This window comes from Sabethes cyaneus, chromosome 2 (genome assembly GCF_943734655.1).
Source record: "Sabethes cyaneus chromosome 2, idSabCyanKW18_F2, whole genome shotgun sequence".
In the NCBI taxonomy this organism is placed as follows: domain Eukaryota; kingdom Metazoa; phylum Arthropoda; class Insecta; order Diptera; family Culicidae; genus Sabethes; species Sabethes cyaneus.
The window spans coordinates 109,272,189-109,289,635 of NC_071354.1; the positions used below are offsets into that span (position 1 = coordinate 109,272,189).

General features: G+C 40.1%; 1 protein-coding gene across 1 annotated transcript in view; it reads left to right on the forward strand.

Moving 5' to 3' along the window:
- LOC128735853 (sodium channel protein Nach) overlaps positions 1–17,447 on the forward strand; it is a 53,384-nt gene that overhangs the window by 16,286 nt on the left and 19,651 nt on the right. Inside the window, exon 4 of the mRNA XM_053830336.1 lies at positions 6,007–6,140. Within this exon, the coding sequence (XP_053686311.1) occupies positions 6,007–6,140 (134 nt within the window). The remainder of the gene's footprint in view (positions 1–6,006; positions 6,141–17,447) is intronic.

Below are 17,447 nucleotides of genomic sequence, written 5' to 3' on the forward strand. Positions count from 1 at the left end.
TTGTCGTTCATCCATTTCATCGGTACATCGAAGAAAAATTCATGTGTGATAATCCGGCCACCAAGCGCCATTTTGTGAGGACGCCAGGTCCAGTTGTGATAACCCGGCCACCCAGCGCCAATTCGTTTTTGATTATCCAGCCACTCGGCTCCATATTGGGAGGACACCAGGTCCAGATACGTTATTCCGGCCACTCCGCGCCATTCTGTAGGGATACACGGTCCAGTTACGTTATTCCGGCCGTTCTGCGCCAGTTCAAGTGATAGTCAGTATAGTCAGTCAGACTCAGAAGCTTAAGCTGGCTCAAATGCAGTTAGACCTAGAACGAGAGAGGTCGGAAATGCAGTGGGATACAGAAAAGAAGATTCTGGAGATGAAAATTCAGGCAGAAACAGATTTTAATAATAAACGGGAATCCGAGCGTCAGAAGTTGGAGCGGGAGTTAAAACAGCTCGTCGGAAAGCGATCTCAAGGGAAAAAGAGCGAAAGAAGAGTTCGAAGAAGTCCGATGCCGTCGGGAAAAAAGAGGATATGGTGAATCCTAAAGCGTTCTGCGACGGCAACGTGAACCATTCGACACCTATTCCGTTAGCTGGACCTTCGGGGTTGAGTATCGGGAAAAAACATTCCAAACATGGAGGAGCACCGACGCCGGCTAAAGCCCAAGCCGGTGATAGTAGCACTCCCGAATCGGAAACCAATCATAGCAGTCATTCCGAGACGGTCTAATGAAGAGGAAACCGAAAGGAAAGGTAAACGTGACATCGCTAGGATTGGACCGATCAAGGCGCAGTTGACAGCACGCCAGTTCTTGTCCCGCAAGCTTCCAACGTTTACCGAACGGCCAGAGGAGTGGCCCATGTTTTTCAGCAGTTATTACACGTCAACCGAAGCATGTGGTTTCTCCAATCTGGGAAATTTAGCCCGTCTTCAAGAGTGCTTGAAGGGTGCAGCCAGAGATGCAGTTTGCAGTCGCCTTTTGTCATCGGATGCTGTGCCCCAAGTAATGGAGACGCTCCGTATGCTTTACGGACGCCCCGAGCAGCTTCTGGATACACTTTTAGCGAAAGTACGGAAGGCCGGTCCGCCGAAATCGGACAAGTTGACGTCGTTCATCACCTTTGGGGTGCTCGTCCAACAGCTCTGCGATCACCTCGAAGCATCGAAATTGGAGGACCACTTGAAAAACCCTATGCTCATCCGTGAGCTAGTAGAAAAACTGCCGGCGACTACGAAAATTGATTGGGTACGGTACAAGCGGCAAACAGCGACGGTGACACTGCGTACTTTGGCAGATTTTTTGTCTGATCTAGTATCCGCTGCAAGCGATGTGGTCGACTACTCCGATACATCGGCTCAAATCAGAGGTGGTAAAATGGGGAAAGCGAAAAACACCACGAATAAGGAACAGGAGAGCTACGTCTACACACACAGTGGATTCGACGGTACCGGTGAAATAAATAATCAAGATCGAACACTCTGCATCATGTGCGGCAAACAAATCATCGCTTGCGTAATTGCGAGAGCTTCCGCAAGCTCAGTGTGCCACAACGGAAGAAAGCGGTGGATAAATGGGAACTATGCCAGATATACCTCAATGCTCACGGAAAAGCGAAGTGTAAGCTGAATATTCGATATACAGTGGGAGATTGCTCAGAGCGTCACAACAGCCTACTACATCCTCCCGAGGCTCAATCAAACTGTAACACTCACAACGTTTTCAACAAGAATTCGATTCTGTTTAGGATGGTGCCGGTCCGGATATTCAACGGGAACAAGAGTTTTACGATAGTCGCGTTTCTAAATGAAGGGTCATCCTATTCACTGGTCGACAGATCGTTGGCTAGGAGCTGCAATGCAACGGTACTACTCAGCCGCTCCGTATCTCCTGGATCACTGGGGTCTCTAGATTGGAAAAAGATTCACAGCGATTACGGTTGACGATCGCAGCGTGCGGTTCAAACGAAAAATTCATCTTGCGAGATGTTTACACCGTGAACAACCTAAAGTTGCCAGCACAGTCCATGAGTTTTGCTGACGTGGCCGGAAAATATCGACATTTAGAAGGATTACCTGTAGCCAATTATGCCCCATCTCCACCGATACTTCTGATTGGGCTCAAACACATCGAAATATTTGCCCGTTGGAATCGCGCATCGGTCAACCAGGCGAACCGATTGCAGTCCGTTCCGAACTTGGTTGATCGATCTACGGGTCACAAGGGTCAACCACTGGTGAAAGTTTTCTGGGACAACACTCGTGTGGCGGGTTGTCAAACGAAGAGTTGCACGATCTTCTCAAGTCGCAGTACGCTCTCGAAGAAAAAGGAATTTCGGTTGAGATGCTGCCAGAATCGGAGGAGGACAGAAGGGCACGAGAAATTTTGGAGGAAAGGACAGTTCGTGTCGGCGATGGCTTTATGACCGCATTGCTTTTCAAAGAAGAAACCCCACGTTTCCGGACAGTCTGCCGATGGCGTTGCGGCGCATGAAGAGTTTGGAGAAAAAGCTGTCAACGAACCCACAATTGGAAGTGGCAGTAAAGCAACAAATTGTGCAGTACCTGGAGAAGGGCTACTGTCATAAAGCGACGAAGGAGGAGTCAAATTCTGCTGATCCAGAAAAGTGTTGGTACTTCCCGCTGAACGTCGTCGTCAACCCAAAGAAAAATAAAGTTCGCCTTGTATGGGACGCGGAGGCGGAAGTAAACGGTGTGTCGCTTAACTCCAAATTAATGAAAGGTCCGGACTACTTAACGTCGTTACCGTCCCTAATAGTCAAATGCCGGGAACATCTCATCGGGTTTGGAGGTGACATCCGCGAGATGTTTCACCAGCTTAAGATACGGCCGGAGGATAAGCAGGCCCAAATGTTTGTGTACCAGAACGAAATCTACGTGATGGACTGTGCGATATTCGGTGCTAGCTGCTCTCCTAGCATGACGTTGTACGTGAAGGACCGGAATGCTCGAGATTTCGCCGAGCAGTTCCCCGAAGCATACGAAGCGATCGTCCACAAACACTACGTGGACGATTACTTTGGTGGCACTGACACCGTTGAAAATGCAATCCAGAGAGCGAGTGAGGTAAGATTTGTGCATTCCAAAGGAGGCTTCGAAATCAAGAGTTGGGTATCCAACTCCCCCATTTTCCTGGAGCGCATGGGTGAAACGGAAAATAAGGAGGCAATTTACATTGATTCGAATCCCGAACGAGTCTTGGGTATAGTTTGGGACACAAGAGACGACGTTTTCACGTTCACAACGAAGATGCGTGACTCGTTGTTACCGTATTTATACGACGAACAGGTGCCTACAAAGCGTGTAGTGCTTAGCTGCGTCATGAGTCTTTTTGACCCTCTAGGACTACTGGCACCGTTCACCTTCTATGCGAAGGCGCTGATTCAAATTCTGTGGCGAATGGGCTGTGAGTGGGATCAAGTCATCGAAGGTGAAGCGCTAGAAAACTGGAAATTGTGGACAGTTCACTTAGCTGATGTTGAGGCGGTGCAGATTCCTCGGTACTACTTCGGCGTAACCCATCGAAAAAAACGAAAAAACCGCCTTCGACTACTCAACGTTGTAACTGCACATTTTTGCAGACGCAAGCGAAAAGGCATACGAATGTGTAGGCTATTTTCGCATCCTGGCTGGCGGTATCCCTCGGTGTACGCTGGTACAGACGAAATCAAAGGTCGCTCCGATCAAACAAATGTCGATCCCCCGAATGGAACTGATGGATGGCAGCCGTCTTGAGATGTCGTCTGGCAGACACAATCAAAGAGAATCATAGCTTGACAGTGACGCAAGTCTTCTATTGTACGGACTCTCGCACCGTGCAGTCGTGGATTGTCTCTGATCAACGGAAATACAAGCCGTTCGTGGTATTCCGGATCGGGGAGGTCATCAGCCGGTCACAGCCATCGGAGTGGCGATGGCTGCCAACCAAGTTAAATGTAGCAGACCAATTGACCTAGTGGAACAAAGGCCCACAGCTGGTTTCTTGGTTCCGGGGTCCACAGTTCTTGTATGGACAGAGTCTGAGTGGCCGCAGCATCGATCCACGAAACCGAATGTAGAAGAAGAGATGCGAACGGCGTTTTTGTTACACGACATCGAAGTACAAGCTCAGTTAGTGGCCGTGTCTAGATTTTCCAAGTGGAACGTGCTCGTCAGAACGCTGGCATGTGTGAAGAGGTTTATCGATAATCTACGGGCAAAGAGGCTATCGAAATAGTTCCAGCATCAACGGACGTCAAAGCGTTGGTCATGGCGAAGTTGCTGACGATCGTGAAACCACCGACCCGTGAGGAGTATCAAGTGGCAGAGAAAGCGCTGTTGAAGCTTGCTCAGGTTGAAGCGTTCCCGGACGAGGTTAGAGTTTTGCTGAAGAGTCGTCGCACAGAGTGATCAACTGGAGTCAAACTCGAGAAGAGCAGTCCTCTCTACAAAGTGTCGCCGATGTTAGATGAGTTCGATGTGATAAGAATGGAAGGAAGATTATCAACAGCTGAGTTTCTTCCGTTCGAACTGCGTTTCCTGATAGTGCTACCGAAGGGCCACCATATCACGCGGAAACTTCCGGAACATTTCCATCAAAAGTTCGGCCACGCAGGACCAGAGACGGTCACTAACGAAGTGCGCCAGAGGTTCTATATACCACATCTTCGAGCCGAAGTCAGGAAAGTGATGGATAGTTGTATGTGGTGCAAAACTAGAAAATGTAAACCGGAAGCACCAATGATGGCACCGTTACCTGTGCAACGCGTAACTCCCAATCGTCGCCCGTTCAGCTTTACTGGGGTGGACTTCTTCGGTCCTTTGCAGGTTACCGTTGGTCGGCGTGTACAGAAGCGATGGGTGGCATTGTTTACCTGCCTTGTCACTAGAGCAATCCACCTAGAAGTAGCCCATAGTTTGTCAAGTCAGGCATGCTTGATGGCGATCCGGCGTTTTGCGTGTCGAAGAGGAATGCCAACGAAGTTTTTCTCAGACTCTGGGACGAACTTCGTAGCGGCGAGTAAGGAGGTGATGAAGAACATCGGTATGAGCTGTAGCGAAGTATTCACGGATGCGAGAACGAGGTGGAACTTCAATCCACCAGCAGCCCCCATATGGGCGGGGCTTGGGAACGACTGGTGCGGTCAGCGAGCGATATGTTTTGGCAATGAATATTGTCAATTTGCACCTTTCCTATTTCCCGCTGGCGTACCGCAGCCTCCGTCAGATCGAAACTTTACCAAAGGCTTTTTTTATTTTTCACCGAATAGACACTGTTTTCTTTCGGCCAGCATCTGTAGAGCACACTGCAATATAGTGACCAACACTGTATATAATTACCTACGCATTCTGCCTCGTCCGTGAATCGTACTTTTGCCCCGCTAGGCGTTTGACGGGGTTTGATCAAACTATGGAAAAGCGAAATATATTTTGGAAATTCTTTTCACTGCATTTTCAAAAGAGATATGTGAGTGATATAAAATGCTGCTACAATTTTTTAACAAGTAATATTCTCCTATTGATATCGTATTTGCCATTTATAGAGAAGAATGAATTTAAAATTTAAAATCTCTTTAATCAATAAAAAAAAGTATTTGCCGTATAGCGAAATATTACATCAAAACCACTCTAAAATAACATTTACATATGACTCAGCAACCATGCTTTATAAACAACAAATGTTTAAGATAGATTCAAGCTATCAAAGCAGTCATCCATTCATGCCAATGTAGTCAATTTACTCAGAATCTGCACTGATAAATCAATGAATTAAACTTTTACCCTCATCGCACTTTTGCCCCTCCTTACTCTATATTAGGTAGAGTACGTAACTCATTTAAGTTAGCCCTAATCATCAACTATTGAGACCACCATTTTAATTCTCTTTTAATTAGTTTACCTTTTATGAAAAAAATATTTTTCCCACCATGAGTTACATAGCTTAGAATGTAAAATATTCAATGTCATATTCAATAATTACTTACATGACCCATTTTATTTCAATTCCAGTTTTTTCCACACGCATGCAATGAAATTTTTGTGGATGTTAAATTTCTCAATACATCAGTACAATGTGATAAAATATTCAAGTTACTTCAAACGGAGATGGGACCATGCTTTGTAGCAAATAGTATATATTCTTAGTAAGTTACGGAATCTACCTATTGACAAGTTAAGAAAGTATACCTCAACCAAACTCGTGAAATTCTTGGTGCTTGAGGAGCTCCAAGTTGGTCGTTTTATTCGGTAAAGTGTCCAAGTACGTACCCTAATTTTGGATGTTAGTAGCGTAGAACACAGAGATACAGTTCTTTACCATGAATTGGATGCATACAGGAAGGATGTGACTGAACTGTTCGAAACTTGAAATTTACGAAACAGTTTGCATCCTTAATATACAAAGGTGAACACGTTATTGTTGGAGAACAAGCATCAACAGAGGAATGAATGGCCTGATATTCATGACTAAAAGGTTGACCAAGAAATAAGCGCTTTCAAACGTGAATAGTTTCAGAGATTTGTTTTCTTAAAACATGTCGGTAGCACAGTATATTCGTTTCAAGTAAAACAGTGGTAGGGACCTAAACTGCCATTTTCACACTATGATGAAACTGGTTCATCTTTACCAAGATCCTTACTTTATGTGCTTGGGTCGAAAAATATCGAAGTTTGGTTCGGTTTGAACTAAAATTTAAGTACTGTACAAAATATCTGTATTAAATTTTTAATAATATGGAAAAATATACGCTGGTCCCCCCCCCCCCCCCTTCAACAATATTTTGAGACCAGGACATAAACTTGTTTTCAAATTTGCATAAGCCTTATTTTTATTTTGGTCCCCCGCCCTTCAAAATTGGCTTTAAAAATCGGGGGGCAGAGAAAAAATGTGATAAACTTGAGTGAAATTTTTTGGTACAAAATCAATTATCTATGGGTTTTATAGCCTAAAGAATTTTTTTGCCGATTTTCGGAAATTACATTATTTAATAATGTAATTTCCAAAAATCGGCAAAAAAATTCTTTCGATTTTGACTCTATTTTGGAAGGTTTTTGCATGGAAAATAATAACGTATACATGAAAAGCAAGAATAGATTCGGGTTTCACGATTAGGCTTTAAGTAAAAGTTCCTAAATATCTCTTTTTTTTTGCTTGATTGAAAAGATCTCTGTTTTTTTCGCCCCCATCCCCTTCAGTTGTCCAGCATCGGAAGGACAAAAATTTTAAAAAATATTTGTAATGGCCTTACTTACTTACTTAGGTGGCTTGCCGTCCTAAGACAACGCCTGTTGAATAAAGTTTCTTCATGTAACTCGGTTGAAGGCTATCGGCCTCGGACACCGAGTACTCTCCGCGAGATCTCGCTCCACCTGGTCTAACCATCTTGCTCGCTGCGCTCCTGGTCGTCTTGTTCCTACCGGATTTGAGGCGAACATCATCTTTGCAGGGTAGCTGTCCATTCTTGCAACATGCGCTGCCCATCGTATCCGTCCAGCTTTTGCCACCTTCTGGATACTTGGTTAGCCATAGAGCTGTGCGAGTTTATGGTTCATCCTCCGCCTCCATACTCCGTTCTCCTGTACGCCGCCGAAGATCGTTCTTAGCACTCGTCGTTCGAAAACTCCGAGCACTCGCTGGTCCTCCTCCAGCATTGTCCATGTTTCATGCCCGTAGAGAACAACCGGCAATGTAATGGCCTTATTTATTTATTTATAATTTTATTGCTCCATTGCTGTTTAATCTATTTTTATGTAACTAGCCTTGAAAATCACTACATTAGATTGATCTTCAATAAAAGGACATATTCGTAAATTTGTTTCAATTTTCTCTGTAATATCTCGGATTGCAGCAGCGCAGTGGCATTTTTTAAGTCATACCCGGTCAACAGTAACAGAAAAGTTGAAATTTCCCATTTTTTACATAACATTGTTACGTTACACTGCAACATTTATTATTATTTTCCTTTTCTTCTATAGCAATAATAATAATATAATCAGAATAATGTTTTTGGATAGATTCACAACCGCCAGCATCGGGTGCGCCACTTGTTGCACTGAGAGAGACTTATTTCTTGCCGGCTAGCGCATGCAAATTCAATGAAGTGAACGCGCAGCCGATAACTTAGTTGTTAAAGAGAATGTCGTTCTAGTTGGTTGGTAAATGGTTGGATAACGCGTAAAACAGACCCCATTGTGGTCCCTAGTCTCTTATCTAGCAACTCTTACCCCTACCTCCACGTGGTACCAGCTGGAATACGAGCAACCTTAGCGGAGATCGGGTAACCAACCCCGGTGGAAACCAAGGTCGTATACCAACAGGGGAGGAGGCACAGTGTGTCTCGACACTGCAAGATGGCAGCCCCATCACGAGACTCGGTAGCGTAAGCCCTAGTACGGCTACCTATCTAAACAACAAAAAACTTACAACAAGAGTCAAGAAATATCTTCTCAGAATATTCGGCATGGACCAAGGCGACGAAATAAGGACATGGAATGGAGACTGGGTACCTGGAACTGCAGATCGCTAAATTTCGTTGGTGGCGACAGGGTGCTGCTCGATCAGCTAGAACCCCGAAAGTTTGGCATCGTGGCACTGCAGGAGATCAGTCGCAGAGCGAGAAGGTGTGGAGGATCCGTGGCGGCAGAGCTCGATTTTTCCAGAGTGGTGGAGCTACCAACGAGCTGGGAACGGGCTTCGTAGTGTTGAGCGAAATGCAGGATCGCGTAACGGATTGGAAAGCGATCATCGAGAGGATGTGCGTGTTGAGGATAAAAGGCCGTTTCTTCAACTACACCATCATAAACATGCATTGCTCACACGAAGGTAGACCCGACGACGAGAAGGAAGCGTCCTATGCGTAGCTGGAGGCAACAGGCAGCAGGCAGCTGGCAACAGGCAACAGGCAGCAGGCAACAGGCAACAGGCAACAGGCAACAAGCAACAGGCAACAGGCAGCAGGCAGCAGGCAGCAGGCAACAGGCAACAAGCAACAGGCAACAGGCAGCAGGCAGCAGGCAGCAGGCAACAGGCAACAGGCAACAAGCAGCAGGCAACAGGCATTAAGCAACAGGCAGCAGGCAACAAGCAATAAGCAACAGGCAACAGACAACAGGCAACAGGAAACAAGCAAAGAGCAGGCAACAGGGAACAAGCAACAGGCAACAGGCAGCAGGCAGCAGGCAACAGGCAACAGGTAACAAGCAACAGGCAACAGGCACTAAGCAACAGACAACAGGCAACAGGGAACAAGCAACAGGCAGCATGCAACAGGCAACAAGCAAAGAGCATTAGTCAACAGGCAACAAGCAACAGCCAGCAGGCAACAAGCAACAGGCAATTGGAATCCAATATAATCCAATTGGAATCCACTATAATCCAATTGGAAATCGAATCCCATAAAATTTACTTCAATCAATAGTGGATTCCAATTGGATTATATTGAATTTCAATTGGATTGAAGTAAATTTTATGGGACTCAATTTTCAATTGGATTATAGTGAATTCCAATTGGATTATATTGGATTCCAATTGGATTATATTGGATTTCAATTGGATTCGAATTGTACTATATCCAACAGGCAACAGGCAATTCCAATTGGATTCCATTGGATACATTGGATAATCCTATTGGAATCCAATTGGAATTGCATGTTGCCTGTTGGATATAGTACAATTCGAATCCAATTGGAATCCAATATAATCCAATTGGAATCCAATTGAAATTCGATATAATCCGATTGGAATCCAATATAATCCAATTGGAATCCACTATAATCCAATTGGAAATTGAATCCCATAAAATTTACTTCAATCCAATTGAAATCCAATATAATCCAATTGGAATCCACTATTTATTGAAGTAAATTGCATGGGATTCAATTTCCAATTGGATTAAATTGGATTCCAATTGTATTACACTGGATTCCAATTGGATTATATTGGATTCCAATTGGATTCCAATTGGATTATATTGCCTGTTGCTTGTTGTCTGTTGCCTGTTGCCTAATGCTCATTGATGGTTGCCTGTTGTCTGTTGCTGTTGCCTGTTGCTTGTTGCTTGTTGCTTGTTGCCTGTCGCCTGTTGCATGTTGCCTGTTGCTAGCCGCTTGCCGCCTGTTGCCTGTTGCCTGTAGACTAATGCTCTTTGCTCTTTGCTTGTTGCCCGTTGCCTGTTGCCTGTTTCCTGTTGCTTGTTGCCTGTTGCCTGCTTTTTGCTCTTTGCCTGTTGCCTGTGCCTGTTGCCTGTTGCCTGTTGCACGTTCCTTGTTGCTTGTTGCTTGTTACTTGTTGCTTGTTGGTTGTTGCTTGGTGCTTGTTGCCTGTTGTTCTTGTTGCATTTCACCCAACTGAAGACGTTCATATAATGGTAGGCATGGTAGGCGTGACGATTGATTCCAGCGAATACTTCCCAAGTTTTGGGACGGTTGTGTGACCTCAGCATACCCATTACTGGAGCACGAAGCAGTATAAACTGTGATATTACACTAGTAAAAAACCCTTTCCTCTAACTATTTCTTCGCTTTCTAATAATTATCAATGATTTTTTTGACGTAGGACTACGTCTTTGTTTACTATATTGGGACTGGGTAGCACTTTGTGAAAATGAAAAAAGAATTATTCGCTGGAATCAATCGTCACGTTCTACCATGCCTGCCATTATATGAACGTCTTCAGTTGGATGAAATGCAACAAGAACAACAGGCAACAGGCAACAAGCACCAAGCAACGTGCAACAAGCAACAGGCAACAGGCAGCAAGCAACAGGCAACAGGCAACACGCAGCAGGCAACAGGCAACAAGCAACAGGCAACAGGCAGCGAGCAACAAGCAACAAGCAACACGCAACGAGCAACAAGCAACAGGCAACAAGCAACAGGCGACAGGCAACAGGCAGCAGGCAATATAATCCAATTGGAATCCAGTATAATCCAATTGGAAATTGAATCCCATAAAATTTACTTCAATCAGTAGTGGATACTTGTTTACTATATTGGGACTGGGACTAATGGAAATAGAAGTGTAACGTTTGAATGAAAGATTTCAAATGCTAATAACTACTAAACTACTGAACGAAACTGAACAATTTATATGTCGTTGGATAGATAAAATGATCAGCAATTTTATAGAGGGGTGAGAGAGCAATTTTAAGTAGGGCGTAAGAGGGGGGCTCCTGTACAAATGAAACAAAAATTTCCTTTAATATATATTTTTTTTGAAGCGAAGGTTTTTACAATTGATTGAGGGTCGGAAGGGGAAAGTAATGAAAATTTTCGGGAAAGGAGAGGAAAGAGTGGAAAGGAAGGCGAGGTAATAGGTAGCTACGCTTAACAAGTTGTCGTTGTGACTCCTATCTTTTGTCCAATGCTGGAAGGTGCATGGGTCGAACCAAGCTATAATCAGAGATTATAACCGGATTTGAACCCACAACACCTGGCAGGGCGTGTGGCTCGCTGGTACCCGTGTACCTCTGAACCATAGAGGCGCTGGACGAAAGAAGACTGCGCAACCCCCCTTATTAATGCAGCGACCTATCTGGTTTTGTACTATTTTTAGACACACAGATTGTGCCTCTTCCTCCATCAACTGTAGAAACCAAGAATACCTGATCCAGATATTTTTTGGGTGAATAACTGCATATCTGAATTTGGTATTGACGAGCTTGATATAAGAGGTAAAATAGCTAAAATAATTGCTAAACAATGTTCTACAAACACTTAAATAATAACTAGTTTTGTTATTGCAATACCTAAATAATATCAAATGATTTTGCACTCGGGACGTCAATTGAATATCTCAATTTGCTATTACTATGCTATTCAATACTAACCTATATCTCATTTTGCCATTTTAAGAAAAATTTGAAATATCTCGTTATGTTATTCAGATGATATTTAATACTAAATTAATATCTCCTTTTAGTATTATAAGAAAAAAAATTAATCCAATATAATCCAATTGGAATCCAATATAATAAAATTGGAAATTGAATCCCATAAAATTTACTTCAATCCAATTGGAATCCAATATAATCCGATATATTCCAATTGTAATCCCGAATAATCCAATTAGAATCCAATATAATCCAATTATGTTGGATTCCAATTGGATTATATTGGATTCCAATTGAATTATATTGGAATCCAATTGAATTATATTGGATTCCAATTGGATTATATTGGATTCCAATTGGATTCGAATTGTACTATATCCAACAGGCAACATGCAATTCCAATTGGATTCCAATAGGATTATGTTGGATTCCAATAGGATTATCCAATGTGTTCCAATTAGAATCCAACATAATCCAATTGGAATCCAATATAATCCTATTGAAATCCAATATAATCCTGCTGGAATTCAATACAATTCAATGTTCAAATTCAATATAATACAATTCGAATCCAATTGGAATCCAATATAATCCAATTGGAATCCAATATAATTCAATTGGAATCCAATATAATCCAATTGGAAATTGAATGCCATAAAATTTACTTCAATCCAATTGGAATCCAATTTAATCCGATATAATCCAATGGTAATCCCGAATAATCCAATTAGAATCCAATACAATCCAATTATGTTGGAATCCAATTGGATTATATTGGATTTCAATTGGATTATACTGGATTCCAATTGGATTGAAGTAAATTTTGTGGGATTCAATTTCCAATTGGATTATATTGGATTCCAATTGAATTATATTGGATTCCAATTGGATTATATTGGATTATATTGGATTCCAATTGGATTCGAATTGTGCTATATCCAACAGGCAACATGCAATTCCAATTGGATTCCAATAGGATTATCCAATGTATTCCAATTAGAATCGAACATAATCCTTTTGGAATCCAATATAATCCTATTGGATGTTGCCTGTTGGATATAGTACAATTCGAATCCAATTGGAATCCAATATAATTCAATTGGAATCCAATATAATCCAATTGGAAATTGAATCCCATAAAATTTACTTCAATCCAATTGGAATCCAATATAATCCAATTGGAATCCCGAATAATTCAATTAGAATCCAATATAATCCAATTATGTTGGAATCCAATTGGATTATATTGGATTCCAATTGGATTAAAGTAAGTTTTATGGGATTCAATTTCCAATTGGATTCCAGTTGGATTATATTGGATTTCAATTGGATTACATTCGATTCCAATTGGATTCGAATTGTACGATATCCAACAGGCAACGTGCAATTCCAATTGTATTCCAACAGGATTATATTGGATTCCAATAGGATTATGGTGGATTCCAAAAGGATTTTGTTAGATTCTAATTGGAATCCAATATAATCCAATTGAAATCCAATATAATCCAATTGAAATCCAATATAATCCAATTGGAATCCAATATAATTGGATTATATTATCCTTACGTCCCTCCATCAATTGTAGAAACCATCGCTTCAAAAAAAAAAAAATATTTATATATATATATATAATAAAGGAAATTTTTGTTACATTTGTACAGCAGCCCCCCCCCCTCTTACGCCCTGCTCAACATTGCACTCTTACCCCCCTATAAAATTGCTGGTCATTTTATCTATCCAACGACATATAAATTGTTCAGTTTCCTTCAGTAGTTATTGGCATTTGAAATCTTTCATTCAAACGTTACACTTCTATTTTCGTTTTCACAAAGTGCCACCCAGTCCTAATATAGTAATCAAAGACGTAGTCCTACGTCAAAAAATGCTTGATAATTATTAGAAAGCTACGAAATAGAGGAAAGGGTTTTTTTTACTAATGTAATATCACAGTTTATACAGCTTCGTGCTCCAGTAAGGCTTATACAAATTTGAAAAAAAGTTTATGTCACCCCCCCTTCAAAAATTTCCGAAATGTGAAGGGGCAAAAAAATAAAGTGTTATATTATTATGTTGCATTCTTTAGTGGAAAGCAAATTTTTTATAGTTCAACGAGTTTACATCTATAAATTATCCAATATGTGCAAAATTAAAGCAACTATCCCGTTAGTATTGATCGACTTTCTTTCGCCAACTAACTTTTATGGTTCCTATTGCAAATCACAGGCGTCTATTTTGCGTTTGTTCAAACAGTTTGTTTAAAGGGAGCAGGCAACAAGCAACAGGCAGCGAGGACCAGGCAACAGGCAACAAGCAATATAATCCAATTGGAATCCAATTGAAATCCAATATAATCCAATTGGAATCCAATATAATCCAATTGGAATCCAATATAATCCAGTTGGAATCCAATATAATCCAATTGGAATCCAGTATAATCCAATTGGAGATTGAATCCCATAAAATTTACTTCAATCAATAGTGGATTCCAATTGGATTATATTGGATTTCAATTGGATTGAAGTAAATTTTATGGGATTCAATTCAATTGGAATCCAATATAATCCAATTGGAATCCAATATAATCCAATTGAAATCCATTATAATCCAGCTGGAATCTAATATAATCCAATTGGAATCCAATATAATTTACTTCAATCCAATTGGAATCCAATATAATCCGTTATAATCCAATTGGAATCTCGAATAATCCAATTAGAATCTAATATAATCCAATTATGTCCAATTGGATTATAGTGGATTCCAATTGGATTATATTGGATTCCAATTGGATTATATTGGATTTCAATTGGATAACAGGCAACAGGCAATTCAAATTGGTTTCCATTGGATACATTGGATAATCCTATTGGAATCCAATGGGAATTGCGTGTTGTCTGTTGGATATAGTACAATTCGAATCCAATTGGAATCCAATATGCAATTCCAATTGGGTTCCAATAGGATTATATTGGATTCCAATAGGATTATATCCCTTTAAGCACGGAGGGTTGTAGTTACAATATTTTTGGTTTTTGGGTCAATATAAATTTTTTTTATCACTCGAGATACCAAAACCAGTGTATTTTACGCATTGCAATAAATGTTTGCTAAATTTAGCAACCTACACAATTGTGTGGGTTCGGCCTTATCTTATACCATTGCACAGTGGTCCAGCAGCGAAAATTAAGTGGAAAGTTTTTTGTGGTTCAAAATAGCTCCCCACAATGTTCAGCAAAGTTGTACAACTCTAAAAGACAATTAATGCGAAATCAACGACTAAGTTCCAGTTTGGCTTGTAAACACATAATCCATAATAATTTTTTATAAGAAAGAGATAGAAGGATAATTTCTTCAACAATGTTGTAGGTAAGGATTATATAAGTAGCTTTGCCAAAGACATAGTAGGAGTATTTTTAGGCGTTTCTAACTTACAGGGTGTTTTATAAAAAGACCTCTCAAAAATCACTTTTTCGCTGATTACTTCAAATGCAATGGTTTTATTGCATCATAATGTCTTACAAAGTTGGTTATCTTATCAAAGGACATATTTTTGTAGAACATTGTTTGTTGAAAACTCATACGTGTAACGAGTTCTAATGTTTTTCCTGTGTTTTTTTAGTCTTTTTTGGAATAGAATATCTCAAAAAGGGGCAAACGAAAAAAATTTATCTCAAACATATGTGAAAATAAAAAACTGGTTTTTTCTCTAACTCGAGTAATTAATTATTTCATGTTTGACCATTTTCTACTATGCAGTATTTTCTAATATCTTCTTGAAGACGATTAAAGTCAACATGTCAATAATAAAAAAGAAATTTGTCATACCATGACACAATTTCTTCTAATTGCCACGTTAAATAGTCTTCGAACTCCGGATATGACATCAGTTTTCTATCAGCACCAGCTGTTTTTGATAAATAGCTATCTTTCAATTTTCATTATTTTGCAAATATGCTCAAGCTACCATCAATAATGTTTTAAAATTAATTTTCAATAAAAAAGCAAAAAATATTGGTTATTTCATACGTAATATTGTTAACTGTTATTTTAGTTTTATATCATTTTTTAATCGCAGGTAAGTATATCAAACAGGCAAAGAGGTAAAAGAGAAAAAAACCTATAGATCCCTTTCGAACTTCAACCACCTTATATCAGCATATCGTTGATTTGGAAAACAACAAGGGTAGTCATTTATTTGAGAGATTCAATAAATGTTTTGTTTTCAAAATATTTTATTATTGCTAGCAATATAATAATTTATTATATTAATAATTGGTTTGCGCTTAGTGGAAGCTCCAGCGTACGTGTACAATACGAACGATTTTGTATTGCAATGACTGAATCGGACGACATCAGGAGGCGTTTGAACACATCCTCCAAATTGGCGATCCGGTTAAATTTTCTGGCGTGAAATTCGCTGAACTTACAAATACATTTATTTCGCGTTTCCTGTACCTCTTCGCTTAATAACCCTATGGGTTGATATGGATATAGCTAATATGGAATTGAATGGGAAATAATCTCCTAAACTACCGAATTACTTTCACGAACATTTTAGATACTAATTTAAAATAACAGTAACGGTACCCTCAAATCTTTTGACAAAAAACTCCAGGATTCTAATAGGATTTGCTTGAAAGCGTTCCTCCTTTTTTACTACGATCATAGTCATGTTCCTGTTCCTGAATACGTATAAGACATCATAAGACAATACATATAAGACATCGCATAAGACATTGAAGACTTCTCAGCTTTCTGACACTAAAGTAATTTAAAAGATTACTTTAGACTAGAATCAGAAATATCAATATAAAATTTAATTTCATGTGCATATATCCCAGTGGAGATTTCCATGACTATTTGTAAAATAATGAAAATTGTAAGATAGACATTTATCAAAAGCAGCTGGTGCTGAGCTCCATTTGCAGAGAGGACGATACGACAGTGATTATTTAAAATCCAGGATAACTGCTAACCAGAGTACAGTAGTTCTGAGGAGACCAAGGCCCTTAACTCTAAACCACCGTCGAACTAACTACACGCGTAATGAACCAGCCTGCCGCTGTATGCAGCTAATGAACAATTTTAGAAACATACTGAACTTAAACATGTCGACTGATACTATTAAGAAAAAACTTTCTGACTATTTCTGAGAGGTCAATTACATGTACACTAATACCACTGGTTTTTATATTATTTTGTATTTGGTATTATAATTTATATTTATATATCTTGACAGGCAACAGGCAACAAGCAACAGGCAACAAGCAATGAGCATTAGGCAATAGGCAACAGGCAACAAGCAACAAGCAATATAATCCAATTGGAATCCAATTGAAATCCAATATAATCCAATTGGAATCCAATATAATCCAATTGGAATCCAATATAATCCAGTTGGAATCCAATATAATCCAATTGGAATCCAGTATAATCCAATTGGAGATTGAATCCCATAAAATTTACTTCAATCAATAGTGGATTCCAATTGGATTATATGAGATTTCAATTGGATTGAAGTAAATTTTATGGGATTCAATTCAATTGGAATCCAATATAATCCAATTGGAATCCAATATAATCCAATTGAAATTCATTATATTCTAACTGGCATCTAATATA